The 21,064-nt window shown below is 47.0% G+C and overlaps 2 protein-coding genes across 2 annotated transcripts; both read right to left on the minus strand.

The window, feature by feature from the left end:
- Window positions 1-8,188: 8,188 nt before the first annotated feature.
- Window positions 8,189-10,313, minus strand: creg2 (cellular repressor of E1A-stimulated genes 2). Its single transcript, XM_067256753.1, has 4 exons — window positions 9,787-10,313; window positions 9,543-9,712; window positions 9,337-9,450; window positions 8,189-8,978 (listed from the first exon to the last, which is right to left on the minus strand). The coding sequence occupies exons 1-4, from the start codon at window positions 10,213-10,215 to the stop codon at window positions 8,837-8,839; spliced, it is 855 nt and encodes a 284-aa protein (XP_067112854.1). The 5' UTR covers window positions 10,216-10,313; the 3' UTR covers window positions 8,189-8,836.
- A 1,206-nt stretch (window positions 10,314-11,519) lies between these two features.
- cracdla (cracd like a) lies at window positions 11,520-17,644 on the minus strand. Its single transcript, XM_067261390.1, has 9 exons — window positions 17,596-17,644; window positions 17,190-17,328; window positions 16,937-17,072; window positions 16,494-16,655; window positions 16,062-16,301; window positions 14,354-15,857; window positions 12,539-13,824; window positions 12,363-12,435; window positions 11,520-12,195 (listed from the first exon to the last, which is right to left on the minus strand). Exons 1-9 carry the CDS (start codon window positions 17,642-17,644, stop codon window positions 12,035-12,037), a joined length of 3,750 nt encoding a protein of 1,249 aa, XP_067117491.1. The 3' UTR covers window positions 11,520-12,034.
- Between the last annotated feature and the right edge of the window lie 3,420 nt (window positions 17,645-21,064).

Below are 21,064 nucleotides of genomic sequence, written 5' to 3' on the forward strand. Positions count from 1 at the left end.
CCATTACTTTTTTAACAATCACATTACTGCATAACGAGGCTGGTCAGTAGCTAGCAAGCTAACACCATCCTGTCTACTGAAGGCTATGGAAACAACAAAAAACTAGCACACAACAGCCTTCTGAAGGGTGCAGTTAGATGTTTGATGGCTTTGCTGGGTACAGTTAACAGCTTACAGTGTTTCCCCTACCATTATATTAGGGGGCGCCCCACCCCCCCACGGCACACCCCCCGCCCCCCCCCCCCCCTGGAAGGTCAAGTTAATTAAAAAAAAATTAAAAATTAAGGTTACCTTTCCTATAAAACAGGTCTATAGCTTGCTCTTTTATTAAACAAACTAAATGGCCTTATGTGATTTATGTTAATTACACAACGGCATGTCATTTCTGTGTCTACATGGTCAGCACTACTGAACCATGTAGATCAATTCTGAACAGCAGTTCAGAATTGATCGCACTACAAGCCGTGGATAGCTCGGCTACGTCTTAGCAGGTTGACGGTTGGTGTGGTGGAGTTAACCAGGAGAGGGGTTGAACGTAAATGGAAAGTTAGAGTTAGTCACTGTACTGACCCACCAAGGAGATCAGACAGTGTTGGTGGTCACGTGACCACTTCGAGTTCCCTGAGCTCCTATGCCAGCAGGTCATACATGCTGCTGCAGTTCTAACCCTAACCCAGTAAACATGATCCGTGCTCACTGAACATGACAGCATCTGACCACCACAGCCCAATCCGAGCATGGTCTCTGCAAATACCCACACCTTTCTCTCTGAATCTCATACACACACACACACTCTCACTCAAACATAAACACACCATCACACACAAACACACACACTCAGCAGTGGTGGATACTGATCTCTGATCGAGTTCCCCTGAGGGTGGAAGCAGGAATCGATCTGGTATGGGGCAATCCTACGATGCAGGCGCTGATACAGCCCCCCCCCCCCCCCCCCCCCCCCCACACACACACACACACACACAGCATACAGTATGACACAGTTAGAGACAGCTCCATTACAGATCTGTGTCGTCATTTCTGTCCCTCGTCATCCTTCTATGATGTCCCTCAACCCATCACTTCTATAGCCTCTCTCTATCCCTCTCTCTATCCCTCCCCCTCCCCCTCCGTCTCTCCCTCCCCCTCCCTCTCTGTCTCCCCTCTTCAGATGGTGTGAGCCACTAATGCCCTGCCTGTCTGCCATGCCAACCTCTTTGCCCTTTTCAGGTTAGCACTCTCCTCCACAGCACCCCTCCATCTGTCCTGAACCCACGGCCCCATCCAGCCACCTCTTCTTCCTCCCAGTCATTCCACACCCTCCCTCCCTCCCTGTCCTCCTGCCCACCTCCCTCCCTGTCCTCCTGCCCACCTCCCTCCCTGTCCTCCTGCCCACCTACCTCCCTGTCCTCCTGCCCACCTCCCTCCCTGTCCTCCTGCCCACCTCCCTCCCTGTCCTCCTGCCCACCTCCCTCCCTGTCCTCCTGCCCACCTCCCTGCCTGTCCTCCTGACCTTTCCTCACAGGTGTCGTCTTGTTATCTGCTTGTCAGTCTTAATTATTTCCCCACCTTCTGGCCCTTTACGATCCGCTCTATATCAGTCTGTGTGTGTGTGTTTCTGAGTGTGTGTGTGCCTTTGGCCCAGGACTGCCAAGTGTCAGTGAGAGACTGAGATTGACAGACTGAGATTTTGACAGTGCTGAGATGACAGCTTGGCCTGGTGCTGTTTCCTTAAGAAGTCTTTTCTTTCTCTCTCTTTCTCTCTCCCCTTTTTCAATTGTTGTAGACAGCTAGTGTGTCTTTCCTCTAAGCATCAGGACCCTATTCCCAGGTGTACAGCAGTGTACAGTAAGTGTAAACTTGTCAGCTAAATGACAAGTTGCTGCCAGAAGACAGTTTGTCGTGGGAGGAAAGAAGTTAGAAACTGTTTACATTTAGCAGACGCTCTTATCCAGAGCGACTTACAGAAAGTACAGGGACATTCCCCCGAGAGTAGGGTGAAGTGCCTTGCCCAAAGGGACACAACGTCAGTTGGCATGACCGGGAATCGAACTGGCAACCTTCGGATTACTAGTCCGACTCCCTCACCGCTCAGCCACCTGACTCCCAAACTGTTGTCATCAAGGAAACGATGACTAAGCTACGCTTGGTTGCTAGGATGAGACCCATTCAAAACATGTAGAAAAGCTGACCTTAACAGAACAGAGATAGAAAGATAGAGAGCGAGAGCGTGTGACTATAAGACTGACCGGAAGATGTAAGAGGTAGAGGAGGTGGGGGGAGAGATTGCAGGAGAGATTGCAGGAGAGAAGAGAAGAGATAAGGGGGCTCGACGGCAGTCAGGGTCCTTGTTACAGAGATATATTGAGTCTCATCAGTCTTCACTCTCTCTGCACTGCTCCCCTGTGGCTCCGGCCTGGCTCCTTGGGACCAGCAAAGCACACATCAGAGTACACACTGGACTGTGGAGAGACCATTGATGGAACAATGGCTTGTTTCTCCTCCGCTAATTCAAGAGGAAGAGCAGTTCCATGTGCCGGGGAATTCTGACCCTAACTGGAGAGGAAGAGGGATGAATGGAGAGCAGTGTGGAGGAAGATGAGAGGAGGAGGGGAGGATTGGGGTTGCTGCAGAGTTGCTGTTTATGAGGCCAGGACATGAGGGCAGTCCAGCTGGGGGGGCACAGGGGGGGACGTGGAGTCAGTAGTGTGTGTGTGTGTGTGTGTGTGTGTGTTCTAAAGGGCAGGGCACACAAACAACCAGTATGGGCCAAGGTTTGTGTCAGCACCATCTCCTTCCTCCTATAGCACTCTCCTTCCCTGCCTCCCTCCCTCCCCTCTCTCCCTCCCTCCCTCCTGCCCTCCTACAAGCCCTTGGCCTCCTCTCTGCCCCCTCCCTCTGGCCCATATAGAGCATGTCTGGCAAGCCCCCACCCCCCTACCCTCCACCCCCCCCCACCCCTCCCCACACACACACACACACACACAAAACAAAACTACACAACTGAACCCCACAGAGAGCCACTGTGACACTTTTTCCAGAGTTCTCTCTCCATTCTCTCCCCTCTTTCCAAGGACACGGGGAGGGGCAGAACCCCCTCTGCCCCCCCCTCCTCTGCCCCCCCCTCTCTCCCTCCTTATCTTGCCCCATGCTCTCCATAATCGCTCCCTTCTAGGGCTATTTTGGGCCCATTGTGTTTGGAATGGTCTGACAAGGGAACAGCGCTGGAGGAAAACAAGCCCCTGGACAACAGAGAGGAGAGGGTGAAAGGAGAGAGGAGAATAGAAGAAAGTGTTTGGGGGGCTGAAAGAGGAAGAGGAACATGAGACCCTGTTATTCCGTTTTTTTGTGTAACTTATAGGTGTATCAAGTTACAAAGATGACTGCTGTACCATAGTTTATCCTCCTAGATCACACCAGTTAAACAATCAACATGCCACACTGAAGCACACCTAGAACATCCTCCTTTCTTCTCCCCTCTCTTTCTCTTTCTCTCTCTCTCCCTCATCAGGGAATCCATAGATATCTCCCAAACCTAGTGTGTCGTTCCGCACGGCTGGGATTCACCCGTGAGGGAGTAGGAGGGAGGGATACACTCTGACACGCGTCCGAAAGCCAGCCCTCGCCACCTCTTCCTCCTCCTCCTCCTGGCTCGGTGCAGCAAGAGCCTGGCGCTGAGAGGGCCAGGGAGCCGCAGGGGACGCCGCCGGCAGCACATAGAGAACAGGGGTGCGTTGAGGCTTGGCTGTTTGGACAGCTGACTGTCAGAGCCCAGCTCTCAGCTCTCCCCTGGTGACCGAGGCACAGCCACCACCAGATAGGGAGCGGCGCCCAACGCAGAGAGACGCAGAGCGACTCCAACGGTTCGGGGGAAACAAGGGAGCGCACACGCAATCACTTATCCACCAAACACCGTTTTCCGTGCACGCGGACAGATTCGGGAGGGTTTGAGCATTTTATTTTCTCACCGGGACTCACTGTTGGAGGATAAGTAAACTCTAACCAGCCAAACTGGAGAGGATTAAACAGTGCAGGGTCAATGAGAGAAAGAGAGGGGGGGGGCAGAGGGGGTCAGAGAGGAAACGAGGGAGGAAAAAGAGAGAGGCAGGAGGGAGCGAGAGAGAGGGAGGGAGCGAAAGACAGGTTGCATGAGAGCTGAATGAAAAGACAGCAGACCTTGAGATGAAGATGCAGCCTAGAGGCACGTTGATAAAAAGGTAAGGCTTTAGAGACACTGTCCAGACTGGGTGGGAGGTAGAAGAAGATGACACAGAACAAGAGAAAGCAAGAGAGAGACAGAGTGAGACAGAGACAGAGAGAGAGAGAGAGAGAGAGAGAGAGAGAGAGAGAGAGAGAGAGAGAGAGAGAGAGCGCAAGAGAGAGAGAAAGCAAGAGAGAGAGAAAGCAAGAGAGAGAGAAAGCAAGAGAGAGAGAAAGCAAGAGACAGAGAGAGAGAGAGAGAGAGAGAGAGAGAGAGAGAGAGACAGAGAGAAAGCAAGAGAGAGACAGAGAGAGAGAGACAGAGAGAGAGAGAAAGCGAGAGAGAGAGAGAGAGAGAGAGAGAGACAGAGAGAGAGAGAGAGAGAGAGAGAGAGAGAGAAAGCAAGAGAGAGACACAGAGACAAACAGAGAGAGATAAATAGAGAGAAATCCAAGACAAATATTCAAAGATAAACTTCAAACCGCTCCTGTGGCAACAGTGAAACTCCTCTGAGCTACTCTGAGCACAACTTCCCTCTCAACCCTCTCCTGGCTTGCTAGCGCAGAGGGGGTGTTCCGGCTTATGCCAACTGACAGACTGATAGTAGTGAAGGGTTCGCCAAGAAGAGCAGGGTGGAGACGTGGGCGAGGCCTGCACTTTCACAACTCTGCCAAGCACGGTTTACCAGGCAGAGCACAGGCAGCAGGAAATGCACCATGCATGTGCTGTTCCCAGTCACAAAAAGGGAGAGGGTATCTAGAGGGCTGAAAAACGATTTCCTTTTCTTTCATGTAATGCGGACTATTCTTTTCGGGCCCAGCTGATGTTTTTAGCCAAAGCGAGGGGGGATCCTGGGACCTCTGCAGTTAAAAGCTCTTAACATTAAGCTATATCCATTGTATATTTTCATTTTAACTTTGTATCAGTGATTCTTAATACTCAGAACCACATGATACTTGATATTCAGGAGTCACTCTTTAAACTATGTAGTGTAAGTCAATAGTTATTTCCTTTCTGGAACTATTGCTTCAGTGATTTGTATGTATATTTGTCGTTTAAGACAACTTAGAATTTATATCAAACATCAAATAACAAAGAAATAGATGGCGTCCTCTTCCTCAAAATCAACTGCTTCCTTTTCCTTACTGCTGAAAGTAGGAAAAGGAAATTACATTGACAAATTACAAAGACCAGCTAGGTCAACATTCTAGAGAGTTACCCAATAAACAACAGGGACAATACTCTTCGACCCATCAAATTACAACGATTTAACTTCACATTCCAACCACAACTCAGTCAACAGTGTCTGTTTGTCAGCAGCGCTCCTAAACCAATCAATCAAGAGGACTTCGTACGCATCTCTCCAGTTATGACTGACTTGTTACCCACTGAGAACACGGTCCTCCTCTTGGGTTTCCGGTTAAGAGTGATTTCTCACGAGCAGATGAGAGATTTGACATTTTGACAAGCCACAGACAATGACTGTGTTGCCTATACTCCCCAACCTATCTCTGACATAAACATTCTGTGCTGTTGTCTGGAAAGTTCCATCAGGTGTGAGACTTGGGGCAGAGTTAGTAAGAGAGGTAATGTTAACAGTCACACTTAACGTTGCTCTAATCCAGTGGGCCTATCTCCCTTGACCGACCAGGGCATGTATTGAGGGTTCCAACAGGCAGGTTTTTGTGGAGAGTAGAGTTAGTATACCCACTGAGCTGATAAACAGGGTATTCATTATGAAGCTTCGGAATTTTTCTAACGGTTGCAATTATTTACACTGGACTAATAACAAGCCACTGCCTTTCCCGCACTGGACTCAGTTGAACCCAAGTTTAGACACACACTCAGCTCTGTGAGGAGCTCTATAGGCCATTGTACCGATGTGCCCTGGAAAACGGTTCGATTGTGCAATGTAATTTCAAGTAGTGTCTTGAAGAGAAGCTTAATTGACTTGGGACTGATTCCTTTTGTTTGAAGAGAGAAAATAATGATGAGAGTTAGTCTGAGCTTGACAGGGTGAAACGGTTGTAAACTGTGCAATGATCTACTTCATAATTGGCGCCGGTCCTTGTTTAGAAATGCTGTAAAGCCTTTGTGATGAGATATTGAATAGCTGTCAGCTCTCAATTTTCTGTTGGGAAACATGTTGCTGAACAACCTGGCCAAAGTCAACGTGATGTCTGTCAGGCTGGCTCAGCTATAAGACATCCTAACGTCACGGTCAGCTGCCTGCTTACCTTACTGCACTTGCCAGCTTAGTTCTAGTAAACACATCCAGTACTGTGGATACTAACAGGGTACCAGTAGCGTGTGCATTGCTTACCTTTGCCATTCTGCCAGGCTGTGTACCACGACAGGCTGAGAAAAGACGTGAAGAAAATGATCGCAGTGGCAACCGTTCCATGTCTGAGCCTCATCTCATTTCAGCGATTCTCTCCACGACACGCGGGGACCCCGGGGCTGCCGTGCCTCTCGCGCTGCCTTCAGGGTGCTGAGCCGGGAGAAGGAGCGTGCATAGGATGGGCAACCAAAGTGCTGTGTTTGACCGGACCGGAAAAAGGAAATAACAGAAATTAAAGAGTTTGCTAAATATTTTGTAAGCTGCGATAGAAGTGTCCTGTTTTTATCCCCTTATGTCACTGTCTTGATAACCGTAACGTGTTATTTTAGTACACCGAAAGAACGACCGTGGTTTGTCACGTCCCACTCCACCTTTTCATTCTGTTTGAGGTAGACTATCCTTCCTAGTTTTCCGAGCGTTTTACAGTCTTTCTTGATAAGAGCATGGTCGGGAAGGCATACTGACAAATCCTTGGGGTGATTTTTTGGCGTGACTCCTCCTTGCTGATTCCGTTTGATTGAGGTAGACTAACTAGACTACTGTTGCTATATGCACTGGTTATTCAGAGAAAGATTACAAGAAAAAAAAGTCTTCAGGGTAAAACTTGTCTTGGAGTCAGAACATTTCAGTCGTTTAACCAGTCAGTTAGTAAAATAGCATTCCAAAGGACACAAAATAGATTGGTAGCTGGCATAAAATTAATCAGTGACCTGGTGTCAATGATCTATCTATCTGATCACAATCAAGTGGCTGGTGGCTAACTACAGTACAGTACACAGTGGCAAGTCTTGCGGGTCGTTTTGATATAGCGTACTTCTGACAGCCCCGACCAACTGTACGGAGCTTGCACTCTAGATCATATTATTCATGTAAATAATTGTATTGAGCCATGCAGGCTCCCAATTTTGTTATAGCTTTTTTTTCTAATCTACTATAGAATCTGCCGTTTGGGATTCAACAATCACTGCCTCCGCTTGTTTAGTGTTGTAGAAAGGCAAACTATCTCAACGCAGTTAATGTGATCACCGGCATTGGAAACGTGCAGACCTAGAATTATTTGAATCCCATTTTGCTAGCTACTAGCTACCCCCAAGTAACGCTAGTACTTGGCTAGCAACTATAACAGCACAACAGGCTCTCGACATGTTTCATTTAATATCCGTCTGGTTAAATAGCTCACATTTCGTTCAAAAACCTATCCTCTAGCGAAGTACTTACCCACTGTTGTGGCAAACTGTTAAAATGTTCTTGTTGTCGCCCACTGCTCGTGCAGTAGTTAGCTGGTCTTCAAAACATTCCCCAGACAGGGACGTGAACGAGGGTGCTGTGCTGTCGCTGTCAAACCAGTCACCGCCCATCGAAAGGAGCCATTGGTTACTGCGAACACACCGCTAACTTACGCACTGCAGAATTCAAGGGTTGCTACACGGGAACCAAGCTTCTCTCCTTCCCTGGGAATTCTAGGAGATTCTTGGCGAAACGATGCCAAAAACATACGGAGAGGTATTATTTTGGTAGAGCCACAAATGGTAGCTCTATTAAAATATGTGGCAGTTTGTCGGAAACCTAGACAACAGCGCCACCAAGCGTTGATCTGTTGACTCAAACGTAAAGTAGCGAATGAACAAAAGTCAAAACATAACAAAATGCTAGGCACATTATTTTTAATAGGGCAAATATTAATATATCGTCATTAAAACCCAAATGCATTGAGTATAAAGTAACTGATACTATTTCAACAAATTAATGTTAAATCGTTTAAGCAATTTACAAATGTTTCACTGTGATAAGTCTAGCTAGGCCTATCTCACTGCAAAACACATTCATTCCGATTTGTTTACACAGCTTTCAGCTGCAAGTGAGATGAGTTTGTCTTCGGCTAGTGGTACAGTAAGATGGGAAACGTCTTACCAAAGCACATATAATACTGTTACATTCACACCGATACATTCACTTTCATTTCTAAATCATTGTCTGCGGTTCACATACTCGTCTTTAGAGACACTGTCAGTGAAAACAAGTATGAGAATAAAAATATGCAAGGAAAGACCACATTCAGTTTTAGCTTACATTGTCTCATCAACCAACCCCATATCACATTACCCATGTTTTCTGTCTCTAAAATGACATTATCAGTGTCCTTTCACTCTGAGACATTCAGCATAGTTAGACTCAGAGAATCAAATGTATAGGCCTAAAGCTTATACATTTAGACTTGATGTATTTTATTAGTCTGGTCAGTGACAGCTAGAATCCTCCAATCAGAATCTGTGTTGGGCCACACTGTGGACGGGACCTCAGTATGGTGTGGCTTTAAAGTATTCCTCCAGTGGGATGATTGACACACCTCCTATCCAATCCTGGAGCCAGACCTGAGTGAGCTGAAGCTTCATGAAGAACCACTTGTGTCCTGGGGGCCATTTCTTCATTGCTGGGTGTCTAGAGGCAGATGAAGACAGCTGATAAAGATGCAGTGAGATCAAAACCACAACAAGCTCTAGACTTGGAGATCCAGACCTGCCTCTGCAGACCCAATCCCAGGGGGTCAAGAAGACCATAACGAGACCAAAACCAATTTTCATACAAAGACAAGAACTAGATTTAGGTCAAAGTCTGGCCATTGTTCACTATAAGGAGAAGAGAAGGATTCTAAATAAATGTAATTTTACATTTATAGCATACAACTTCATTCTTACATCATCAGTATTTGTAAGAGGTATTGTTTGCTTTAAAGACAGCAAAACATTATTTAAAGTTACTTTTTAAAGAATCAGACAGCGTCACACACAGCCCTTACCTAGAAAACATTGCCTCCTGTGCAAACTCCAGCTCATCTTCGCCAACATCCACCATCTTTCCTGTAAGAGTGAGTCTGGCACACCTGGGGTCTTCAGGGTCATACACCATATTCCTGGAACACGCAACTCACAATGTCAACATAGCCCACACAAACACACACACATATCTGAAACAAATGTTGGTCAGGAATTAAGGGATCATAACCTGCAGAAGTCTCCCTCTGCCTCTGAAAAGGTGAGTGATGCATAAGGGAAGTTCCTCAAGTCTGTCACTGTGTTGTCCATTGGAGTTACATAGAAATAGATGACCCCTGTGCTGTTGTCCATTGGCCCATCACTGACAGAGAATATGTTTCCGAAGGGAAGGCCTTTAATCTGTGCAGAAGAGAGAAGACGTTTCAAGGGACATTTTAAATATTACTGCGCAACATAGGCCTACGATCCTTTACCTTTTCCTGCGTGGATATGGTGGATAGATGTCCCCAATAGCTATTGTGGGCTATGTATCGTGCGGTCCTCGCCGTCTCCTGGTGCGGGGGAGGAGAGGGGTTACTGGCGGGTACTTTCACCTCCTCCATCCGGTAAGAAAATACCCTGGAGGCGGATGACACATGAGCTGCATCCTTGTTTTGGACAGTTTCTTTAGAGTTCTCCCCGCCGTCTCGTAACACCGACGGTGGGTATGCTTGCTTCCATAACCCCACGTTATCTACTAGCAAAGCGGGGGCGACCTCCTCTTCGGATACGGCGTCCAGTTCTCCCTCCACGACCACATCGTTGGAGGTAACAGCCCAAGACACTGAATTTCTCAGAGTGTAGTTTTCACAGAGGCACAACAACGTGGCAAATAATGCCAGACAAAAATAATGGGACGGCATCAAACTAGTGTTCTGCGTGGCTGCAGCCCCCAGACCTATGTACGATTTCTGAGTCTGTTTACACACTCACGTGTTTGAGTCACAGCTGCTGCTTTCGTAACAAGCATATAGGGTCGATGGTTATAAATTACAGCGCCACCCTCTGGGCGCCAAGAACACTATTTAGCAATTGAATACAATTCATTGAATAATAACGGGAGATTGTGTCCAGATTAGTGTGAAGGGATGACATAACTACCCCAAACAATAATTTTAAGTTTAACTCCTTCATCAAGCAGTTACAGTGGGGTCACATATTCTGACGGCTGCTACTTGTCAGATATGACCTCTGTGGTGCTGGTTTTGTGATGACTCAAAATAAGAAAACGTGTCCAGATTAGTGTGAAGGGATGACATAACTACCCCAAACAATATTTTGAAGTTTAACTCCTTAGAATATTATTATTGAAAGTTTTAAATGTAGGTCTAGGTTTATACTACCTTCTTCTTCGTGTGTCACGTGTGTGACTGACCTTGTCCTTCTGCTATAAACTATACCTTTCCTTCACCACTTGAGTGACCAAGGCCTACCTACTCTCTGAGCATGCGGGTGAAGTGTTGAGCCCACGGAGCACTTCTCTACCACTGAAGTTAGTCTACGAAGCTACCATGGAGCAAGGCAGAAGGCAACATAACAAGAAAAAACCGTTTTGAAAAGAACTCGAAACTTTTTTGAGTCGTGTTTTGTTTTTTCAAAAGGTTAAACAAATATAAGTTTTGAACAATACAATACAATTTAAACACACAATGACTAAAAGTATGGATTTACAAGAATTGAACCGAAAATCTTAATTTCAAAGTTTTTTGTTGCAAAGGGCTGCACACTGGCATAGAAAAGGGAGTCTCACTGCCAATCGTTTTGGAGCCTAGCTGGCACCACATCACTTTGTTGATGAAGCGACTGTTTGGCAAATACCATCTGCAAGGGTTCCTGTTACTAAACTGGGGTTAAGCTAATGAGCATGAAATGGTCACGGCTTTACAGCATTCCATTTCAAGAGTTTAGATTCTAGATCGCTCCCCTTCTGCACAGCGCTCATGGAGGACTCTACACACAACACTATTCTTCATATGAAAGAATCCAGAGTAAAGCAGAGGCATATTTAGTTTCCAGCTTTACTGTATTGACAGCTAGCGAGCCATGAGCTCTTTTTCCAATAATTAAACGTACAAAGAATAACAACGTTGCAGTTGAAAGTCAAATAAGCTCATTTATTTTTGAAGATGCTTATTGAACAATTCAGTCAACAGTCAAATTATTCAGATACTTGTTCAGCAATAATGACACAGAACACACCATTATTATCATAAGAAATTCCAGGCAAATCAGAACTTTTCCATAAATCATCAAAACCCTGTTAATCAAGTACAACATCAATTTATATAAATATTAAATATGCATTATAATCTATGTTTTATATCTCATTATTCTTGAAAAATATCATAAGAATATTATAACAATATATTTACTTCAACATAAAACAGGCTAAATCTGAACATGGTCATAACCCTGAGAAACAGACTGATACAAAGACAGCGCTGGAGTTGGGTTTCCATTCCCCGTCCTGCACTCACACATTGCATGTCAGGAGTAAAAAGTTGGACATTGTATAGCAACGGTTCAATATTATATTGCAAACCCAGACAATTAAGATCAAAGTTCCATACATTTCAGCAAACTCAATATTTCACATGAGATAATCTCCATTGTCATAACGCCTTTGTTTCTTTACTGTTACCGCTCTCTCTCTCATTCTCTCTCTCTCGCTCTCTCTCTCTCCTAGTCCATGGTCTTGTCACTCCAGGCCATAGACTTCCTCTTAGCCAGCTCCATCCAAGATGGCTGCCCACTATTGGAGATGTTCTGCAGGGGTGACGAGGATGACAGACACTGGTCTTCTCTGTCTGTTAGCCTCCCTGGGACTTTGGTGGGACTTGATTCTAACAAAAAAAATAAAAATTAAGACCATAACAGTGTATCTATATAAAGTTTCACTGTGCACCAGTTACACAACAATACATTGACATAAAAAAAAAACACAAACCTTTGATTCCATAAACCTACAAACAACACAGACACACACTCCCATCCCTGCAAGTCTACACACCTGTACTTGTCTCGGGCCCAGATACAGTCTTGGATATGGCGGTTGATTCCAGGGCTGTCCTCCAAAGCTCCACCTGCAGGGAGAAGAGTGGAAGAAGGCAGTGACTGGGCTGGAACCACCAAGGGTCACTGGTGGTTTTTACTGTGATGGAGGTGTGAAAGGAAAGGTTGAGGTACCTTAGCCCCAGCAGAGTGGGTCGAGTCAGAGCTTTTCTCTTGAAAGGCAGCAGTTCTTTGTCCTAACGTTCCTGTTCTGACTGCACGCTTTTCTGACTCTGTTGACCCATCTCCTCTCCTCTGGAGGCTTCCCTGTGTCTCACCCCTCCCCAAAACTGGGGCTGAGGCTGGGGATGGGACTGAAGCTGGGGCTTGGGCTGGGGCTGTGGCTGGAACTAAGGTTGGAACTGGGGCTGAGACTGGGGTTGGGGGTGGGGCTGTAATTGAGACCTGTGCTGGGATTGTGGCCTTGGGCTGGGGGCTGGAGTGAAGACCTCGGGAGCTCCAGGGGGGTTGGCTGGGGGAGGATTTGGGGCTGGAGGAGAGGGGAGACCATGGGGTAGCCTGGGAGGTGTTCTCTCCCCGTGCCTGTGGGAGAGAGCGCAGGAAGGGCTGGGTGGTCCGTAGACTGGGCTGTTGGGGGGTTTGAGAAACACGTGGAGAGAAATGGGCTACCGTTTGAGGTATGGTTGGTTGTGCAGTTTGTTTTGCAGTTTGGGTCATGCTCTCTGGCTGTGGTAGTTTGGCAGTGTCTACCTGTTTTGTGGTTTGTGTTGCTGCCTTTGGCTGTCCTGGTGTCTGGGTCTGTGGTTGGATTATACTAGGGGTTTGCGGTAGCTTGGCAGTCTGTTGTTGACTTGTGGGCTGTGATTCGGCTGCTGTTTTGATCTCTGCTGGCAGCTGTGTCTTGGCTTGACTAAAGACCTGTGTCTGGCGTTGTATCTGTGGCTGTGGCTGAGCCTGGGCCTGGGTCTTGGCTTGGGCCTGGGCCTGGGTCTTGGCTTGGGCCTGGGCTTGGGTCTGGGTCTGGGCTTGGGTCTGGGTCTGGGCTTGGGCTTGGGCCTGGGCCTGGGTCTGGGCTTGGGCTTGGGTCTGGGCTTGGGCCTGGGTCTGGGACTGGGCTTGGGCTTGGGTCTGGGCTTGGGCTTGGGTCTGGGCTTGGGTCTGGGCCTCGGTCTGGGTCTGGGTCTTGGCCTGTGGTTGTGGAGCGGCCTGCTGCATGCCAGGGAACTCTCTGGGCAGCCTGCTAGTAAAGAGCTGCTGAAGATTCCTGGTTTTCTCCATGGCAAAGCTCATCCAGGACACCTCGGAGGCGGATGCCTGGGGCTCAGGGTGGGGGGTGGATGGGGAGGCCTGGGCCTCCTTGGGGCCAGAGGCCTGGCTCGAAGCCTCTGCTGGGGGACTTGCAGCCGAAGACACGATATGAACATCTTTGAGAGATGGAGGATTAACTGTAGCTCCAGGATCTAAAAGAGGAGACAGGTAAACAGAACTTAGCCCTGTTATATACTCTATAATACGTTTCATGGTAGGTGGTATGTGGACATGGTTGTAAACAAACACTGGAATCTTTAAAAGTTGTTATCTTTCACAGTTTCATGGTTGTTCACAGTCTATATCCTTTCTCAGGGACCATCCCTGATAAAAGTGAGATTACAGAGCCATGTACAAATGTATGGTACAAGGTCCAACCCTGACCTAAATTAAAGCAGGACTCACAGTTCTTTGAACTCACATTTCATATGTTTAAAGCCAGACCACTTTGTGTTCGGTTAGTAAAAAAGCCTCGATGAGATCAGCTTGGAAACACGATCGATAAACCAACGTGGATCCAGGAGAAACTAGGAGTCTCACAGCTATGTGTGTGTGTGTCCTTGGGCAAGGTACTTCACCCTACTTGCTTCGGGGGGAATGTCCCTGTACTTACTGTAAGTCGCTCTGGATAAGAGCGTCTGCTAAATGACTAAATGTAAATGTGTACCAGAGAGCACATACCTGCTTGTCTAAAAGACCCCGTCCGGGCATTGAGTGTGGCTGCATCCGTTTTGGAAGTGTTGGTAAGGGGCTTCTTGGAGGAGTGGTTCTCCTGGTCACTTGTCTTGTCGGCCACCAGGGACTTGGAGCCGGGGTTAGAGGGGGCAAGAGGTGGGGTCGTCCCACCCCCCTCAACACTGTTCCACCTGACCTTGGATTCGGATCCCTCGGCAGCTCTTGCGTCTGACCGGCACTTGAGAGACAGGGAGGTGCAGCGAAGTTTGACGCCAAACGCTGCTTTTGCCTCTTCCTCTTTTCCCACCTCCTCTTCCTTAGCTTCCATTGCCTCTTCCACACCCTCGTGGCTCTCCACCTCCTCCCCCTCCATCACCACGGTATCCATGGCAGCGACCGGAGGCGACGGCGATTCGGATTGGTCCTTTCTAAGAATCTCCCTTCTGTCGCATGACGTGACAGGGTTTTGAAGAGGGACGCCAGGTTTGGGATCCCCCTGTTTAGCTGTTCCCACTGTGGCTTTGTCCCCTCTTTCAGGTAGAGGATCAGGAGGCTGTTCTCTCAGTTTGAGTCCTTCCTGCTTGCCGGCTCGCTGCTCCTGCCCACTCATGTTTGAGGGGTTCACTCTCATTTCTGCTCCCCGCTCCCGCTCCTCCTTCCTCAGCCCCGTCCCAGCTGGCTCCATCAGCCCCAATAAACTGCCAGTCCTGGGCCTCTCTTGTTCCACCCTGGAGGAGTTGATGGAAAACTTGAAGGGCCCGGATCCAGTGCCTGGCCCAGAAGCGACTTTCCTCAACCCTCCAGTCGACCCTGCCTCTGGCTGCCCCAGATCCTCCTGGCTGATGGAGACCAGAGAGGCGCTATTACTAGCCACTCCTGGGCTAGCCACTTCCTGTGAGCCTCTTCTCAGAGAGGTCTTGAGAGCCTCCACAGCCGAGAGGCTGGCAAAGGGCCGGTCAGACCCTGTCAGGTTCTTTGGGTTGATGGGACTCTCAGAGCTCTCAAGGTCCCTCCTGGCTGGAGATGGAGCAGGGGTCTTGAGCTCCCCTGAGTTAGCTGCCAAGGCCTGACTAGATGGCGTGGTTCCAGTCCCTTCTTTCCTCTCTCGAAGTTCTGGCTTAGACTGAGCGAATAAGGGCTGAGGCTGTTTGCCTGCCATTGGCTCCACAGGTTTCTGAGGTGGCTGGGGGGTCACAGGACCAGGAGAGGAGACCCCAGAGAGGGTGTGCTTCTGTGGGGAGCCCCGGTGGGAGAGATGCAGGGTGGGGCTGGAGGACCTTGGGACCTCCAGAGGTGCAGATCGAAGGGGGGTAAACTCCGGAGTCTTTAGAGGTGATCCTGGGGGGGCTGTGGAGGTCGTCAACCCTGTACCCCCGGCCCCAAAGACTTGGGTAGAGAAGGATCGCAAACGAGCCATCTCCTTGGCAACAGCTAGCCCTTCCTCTTCCTCTTTTTCAGACAAGGGGCGTTCAAAAGTGTTAAAACTCTCAGACCGTGGTCTGGGCTCATTCTGGAAAAAAAAGGAAAGAGAGAAGAAGAAAAAAATACCACTTAAATTAGTCTTTGGATTACATAAAGGTACCTATTACAAATTATGTTACAAAAAAGTACTGTGTGTGCTTATCCACATATGTGGACATGTGGTTGCGAATGTGTGATTGCGCAGTGACAACCAGGGAGTGCTCTGGTCTGTACTGGCCCAGTCGTCCCTCACCGTGATTAGCCTCCTGGTCTTGGCACTGGCCCTCTGGTTCCTGGGTTTGATAGACATCCGATGGCGTGCAGCAGAGTTATCCAAGCAGGGGGTGAACTGAGCTGGGCTGCTGAAGTCCACTGTGGAGGGCTCAGTAACGGGGGAGACCACGGAGTGGGGGGCAGAATGGAGGGGCATGGAACGTGTGGGTGGGGGTCTGGCTATGGGGGAGAGAGGGCGTGATGATGACTGGGAAAAGGCCTGGAAGAAACATGAAGAAACTGATGAGAATTTGCATGCTTGATGTCTCACACACAATCTGAACTGGAACAGTGTTACCTGCTCTTTCTTCCAACTAGGCTAGGCTGAACTTTGTGGTGCTGGAATAATAGACAATACTAGGCAGCTAGGCTAGGCTAAGCTAGGCTAGAGGGTACTGTATTTCAGGCTGACCTTGTATGAGCCCCCCCGGGGTGCTGCGTCGCCCTGGCAGGTCTCAGAGGGGCTGTGGAGAAGGCCGTCCTCTTCTGAGCTTCCCCCCAGATCCTCCTGACGCTTAATTGGCACAACCAGAGGGGGCGGGCCCAGTCGCATGTTCTGCAGCTGGAGTTTCTCCTGTCCAATTAGAAACAAAGACGGTGCCAAATTAGGACGGATATGAATACATGTGTGATATAGAGAAATACGACACATAAAAGTATTATTTGTTCAGTCCTTTCACAATCCACCTCTAGTCTATTTCGCTATTACACTGAATCCAAGGTGGATAGAGTTACAACATTTACACAGACATGTAGGATTTATTTGAGTACTTATAGTTTCATAGTATGGTAGAAGGAAGCGAAGACGATATGATTGGTTCTGAATTCAAGGTTCTTGGTGGAACCTGAGCATACCTGCAGAGCTTTGATGCTGCTGTGAACGTTCTCCTGGGAGAGAACCCTGGGGGGTTCTGGTCCTGGAGAACCCTGGTCTGCCACAAAGATGCTTTCATGCGACAGCGCTCGGGATCCCAGAGTCCCCTGGGTAGACCTGAGGGTGGAAGGAAAACGAGAAGGAAGAAGAAAATGTTAGAGGAAGGAAGGAAAAAGAGGATGTTTATATTTTCATTCAGAGATTCGACACAGACAGGGTTTCAGACAGACTTACACCAGATCCTCTTCAGACCCCAGCCCGTCTCCCTCCATGTTGCTGACTGACTGGCTCAGATTCTTCTCTCCTTCTCCTTCCTTTCTCTTTTTCCCAAACAGACGAGACTTGAGACTCTTCATCTTTGACTTCCTCTTCCCTGTCGCAGACAAAACTGGGTCAGAGCAGGTCACATGAAAAAAGATCATCATAAAGATGTCAGTCACAGAGGCAGGCATCAACGTCATGTTTGCACTGTCAATGACGCATTCACTTCAGCATAGTATAACATTACTAACATTAATACTACTTAAATTAATACTAATACTAGTAAAGGTAAGACATAAGTAAATGCTATGATACTATAATAGAAGATACAACTATGAGTACTAAGCAATAAGTATGGACTTGTTCCAGAGAATCTCACCTGCAAGCTCTTCAGAGTTGTCCTCTGTGTCTCCCATTACAGACTCCATTGTTTCTATTAAACACTGCAGAGATAAGATACCCAAAAGGAATGAGAAAGAAGGTGAGAAAGAAAAACGGAGAACAAGCTTGACATCCGCCTTTAGATTTCAGAATGGAGACTCTCGTAACAGTTTAGCTTTGGCAAACTTCAGAGCTGCAAGACATGACACTCAACCGCTCCACTTGAGTTCAAAGGTTTATTAATGTTATTATGTATGGGCTGAGGCTAAGTACACCTTTGCCTTTCCCTTCTCTAGTCAGTGTAGTGAAGACACCTGGCCTGGTGGTGTCTTGGTGCTGATAAGTAACCAAGGATAACACACACACACTGTTCTAACAGAGCTGAGAGAAACATGCAAAGTCCAGGCCACTCCTCTCCAAGCTGTCTCATTCCGTTCTTTTTTTCCAATTGAAATGTCATTGTGTTGACTGAGAGAGATTGCATGATAGCAGACTGCCCTATTTAAATATTGTGTGTTTCTCCGCAAAAGAATCTGCTACATGAACTCATCATGTTACTGGAAAACTCATCTTTAGATGGAGCTAGCTAGCATGAAGTTCAGGGAGAAACATTTACAGTTCCTTAGGTTATAGACCTATAACAACTCAAACGACAGCCCCAACAGAAACAGCAGATTATCCCCTGGATTATTGACATTGCATAGAGATCCATGTAAGATTTCACAGCGCCATAATCCGCAACAACAGATTAAAACTTCCAATGTCACAGCACCACTGAATCTATTTGACGTTTGATGAAAAAAAGAAGAAAACACCCCCACAAATTGTGCTATATACAAACTAAAATTATACAAGGAATACATACATACATATTATCTCTCTCTCACACACACACGCTTCGTGGTAAAATAAGATTTCCTGTCTGGGAATATGTTCACTTACCAGGTGCCTACAAGTAGCTCTCTCTCTCCTCCTCTTCCCTCTCTCTCTCCTCCTCTTCCCTCTCTCTCTCCTCCTCCTCCCTCTCTCCTCTCCTCCGCTGCCTCGCTGTGCCGTGTCCCCTGTTCACCAGGGCTCGGTCCTGTCTAAACCCCCAGGCTTCTGTCCTCCGACACATCTGCAGATTCACAGAGGGAGAGATGGGGAAAGAGAGCGGATGAATGGATAGAAGGACAAAGTGAGAGAGGAGAGCGGGGGAAAGAAGGTCACTACATGCCGGGGAAAGAACAGAGAAAAAAGAGAGTAGAACAAGGAGAGAGAGAGAAGTACCAACACAGTGAGTGTGGCGTGTGGGGGAGGGGAGAGAGACAGAGAGAGAGAGAGAGAGAGAGAGAGAGAGAGAGAGAGAGAGAGAGAGAGAGAGACAGAGAGAGAGTGAGAGACAGAGAGAGAGAGAGAGAGAGAGAGTGAGAGACAGAGAGAGAGAGAGAAAGAGAGAGAGAGAGAGACAGAGAGAGAGCAGACACAGACTCTATTACATTAGTAGCACACTGTGGCTCGCTGCACTAAGCTCCTTATGAAACGCTAACCTGATTTTTAGGCCCAGAAATGAGAGGGGGGGAAATAGGCATGCACAAATAAGGATAACGTTGGGGAAGGCTCTATGCATTGCATTCCCGTAAATATTAGATTCTTACTAAGTTTTAAGGTAATTTCACATGCCAACCCTCAACAATAGGTCTATAGTACACTTTTACAAGTGTACCTGGTCACATGAACTCTGATGGGATGCGTGTGGTTTATGGCGACATCTGTAACTGCCGATTCAAGCTGCTCGACCGTACTCTGTATTTGCATGCCCATGCGTCATTGACTCGTACAGGTTTTGCATTGATGATCTCCCAGGGCCGCATTTTGGTCGAAACATTATGGAGACATATTTGTAGTGTTGTCTGTCTCCAGGGCCAGTCACTCTTTCCTCTGTGCCACACCCATCTGTCTCCATCTCTGAACAGTTTGCTTAACAGATTTGTCCCAGAAATACTCTGTGACTCTGGGCTCAACTATAAATCCCTGTCTCTTTTATCAACGGGATTCAAACTCAGCTGTGGAATCTGGATCACTTCCAAAACGTGATATCCACACTCAGCAGCCTATAGCGAAGTGTTAACATACTAGTTAGTTTAATACTCTCTACTACACTGTGTGATCTTTGTCTGGCTTCTATATGGTAATAGTCTTCACCATGGTGGTACCAATGTAGACTATATTATTTGATATTTGATGTGATAGATTTTGCATCCATAAAATGCTTCCTTTCCTATAAATCCTTCAATTGGATGCCATGGGGATCCTACATCAAGCAGACTGTCTATGGCCTGTTTTCCAACAGCATTAACTGACATTATTAACTCTATTTATTTACTTTATGAATAAATGTTATAAGATGAAACAGATAATTGACACATTGATTCTATAGTTTATGGTGTTTACCTTTGGATTTTGAAATGCATTATTTATTTTAAATTCTTCCTCTAAAAGCCTTCACTGCACATCAGGTCGAATAGATTAAGGTCGTATAGATGCAATCAAAACCGATCTGCGCACGGTTCGTTTCGTTTCACAGAAAAACATTTCCAAATGAAGAGAAATAGATTTCTCGACTGCACCACACACGCGCAGATGTTGTGCGCGCACAAGTTATCAATAGATTGGCTGCAGATGAATGAGGCCAACTTTAAATTCGAATCTAAATTTAGATACGGGCGACAGAGCCTGTTTACCTTGACATATGTGTGCCACATCTGTCAACTAAACTCATATTAGACTGCGGATATTCAGTACAACCCTAACCCTACATCATCGTGTGACATGTTTTTCAAGTAACCTACATAAAATATGCATCAATCATATCAAGTTGCATTGACTACTCACGTAAGGAGAATCCTAGGAATCCGAGGAGTACCTGAAAAGGTTGAGGTAATGTGCGAATCTCTGCAGGTATACAAACTACGTAACTGTCGGTGGGAATGTGCGCGCGACCCCCTACTGTCCTCAATCCCGTGCTTGCTGGGCAGATGGACCTCCAAGCGGTCAACCTACACAATTAAAACGTAACACACAATGTATCTTCATCAAGATCGTCAGTAAAATCTGTATCGTTTCTGAAACGCTATTCTCGTTATCTATACGTTTTATTCGGTACGTTTGAGGGATGTATTCATCTCCAAGTGTACACATATCGACGTCCACCAGATGGAGTTGTAGTTTATGAAGAAATGTTCCTGGTCGTTTTTGTTCAGGATTTATTTCTTTAATATAAACTGTTGTTTGTCTCAATATAGTTTATTCTTGTAAACGTTTATTATAAAATACATGTACAAAACGATTTGATTTTCTATTCTATGAATTCAAGCATAGTTTGTTTAAACCATACAACCCTCTGGTCCAAACAGTATCCCTTAAAATGCATCATGAAGTCAAGTCACAGACCCACACCCCATTAAAACATACATACACACAAACAA

Source organism: Osmerus mordax, chromosome 2 (assembly GCF_038355195.1).
Source record: "Osmerus mordax isolate fOsmMor3 chromosome 2, fOsmMor3.pri, whole genome shotgun sequence".
Lineage (NCBI taxonomy): Eukaryota > Metazoa > Chordata > Actinopteri > Osmeriformes > Osmeridae > Osmerus > Osmerus mordax.

Bases quoted from the DNA above. Each gene is read 5' to 3' on its own strand.
- creg2 (XM_067256753.1), bottom strand. From the start codon at position 10,215: ATGCCGTCCCATTATTTTTGTCTGGCATTATTTGCCACGTTGTTGTGC. The intron at 9,713-9,786 runs GTAAAGGATCGT...TCTTCTGCACAG, and splicing joins CCATATCCACGCAGGAAAAG to ATTAAAGGCCTTCCCTTCGG. The intron at 9,451-9,542 runs GTTATGATCCCT...TGCGTGTTCCAG, and splicing joins GCAGAGGGAGACTTCTGCAG to GAATATGGTGTATGACCCTG.
- cracdla (XM_067261390.1), bottom strand. From the start codon at position 17,644: ATGGAGTCTGTAATGGGAGACACAGAGGACAACTCTGAAGAGCTTGCA. The intron at 12,436-12,538 runs GTACCTCAACCT...TTCTCCCTGCAG, and splicing joins CCCACTCTGCTGGGGCTAAG to GTGGAGCTTTGGAGGACAGC. The intron at 12,196-12,362 runs GTGTGTAGACTT...TTTTTTTGTTAG, and splicing joins TGGGCCCGAGACAAGTACAG to AATCAAGTCCCACCAAAGTC.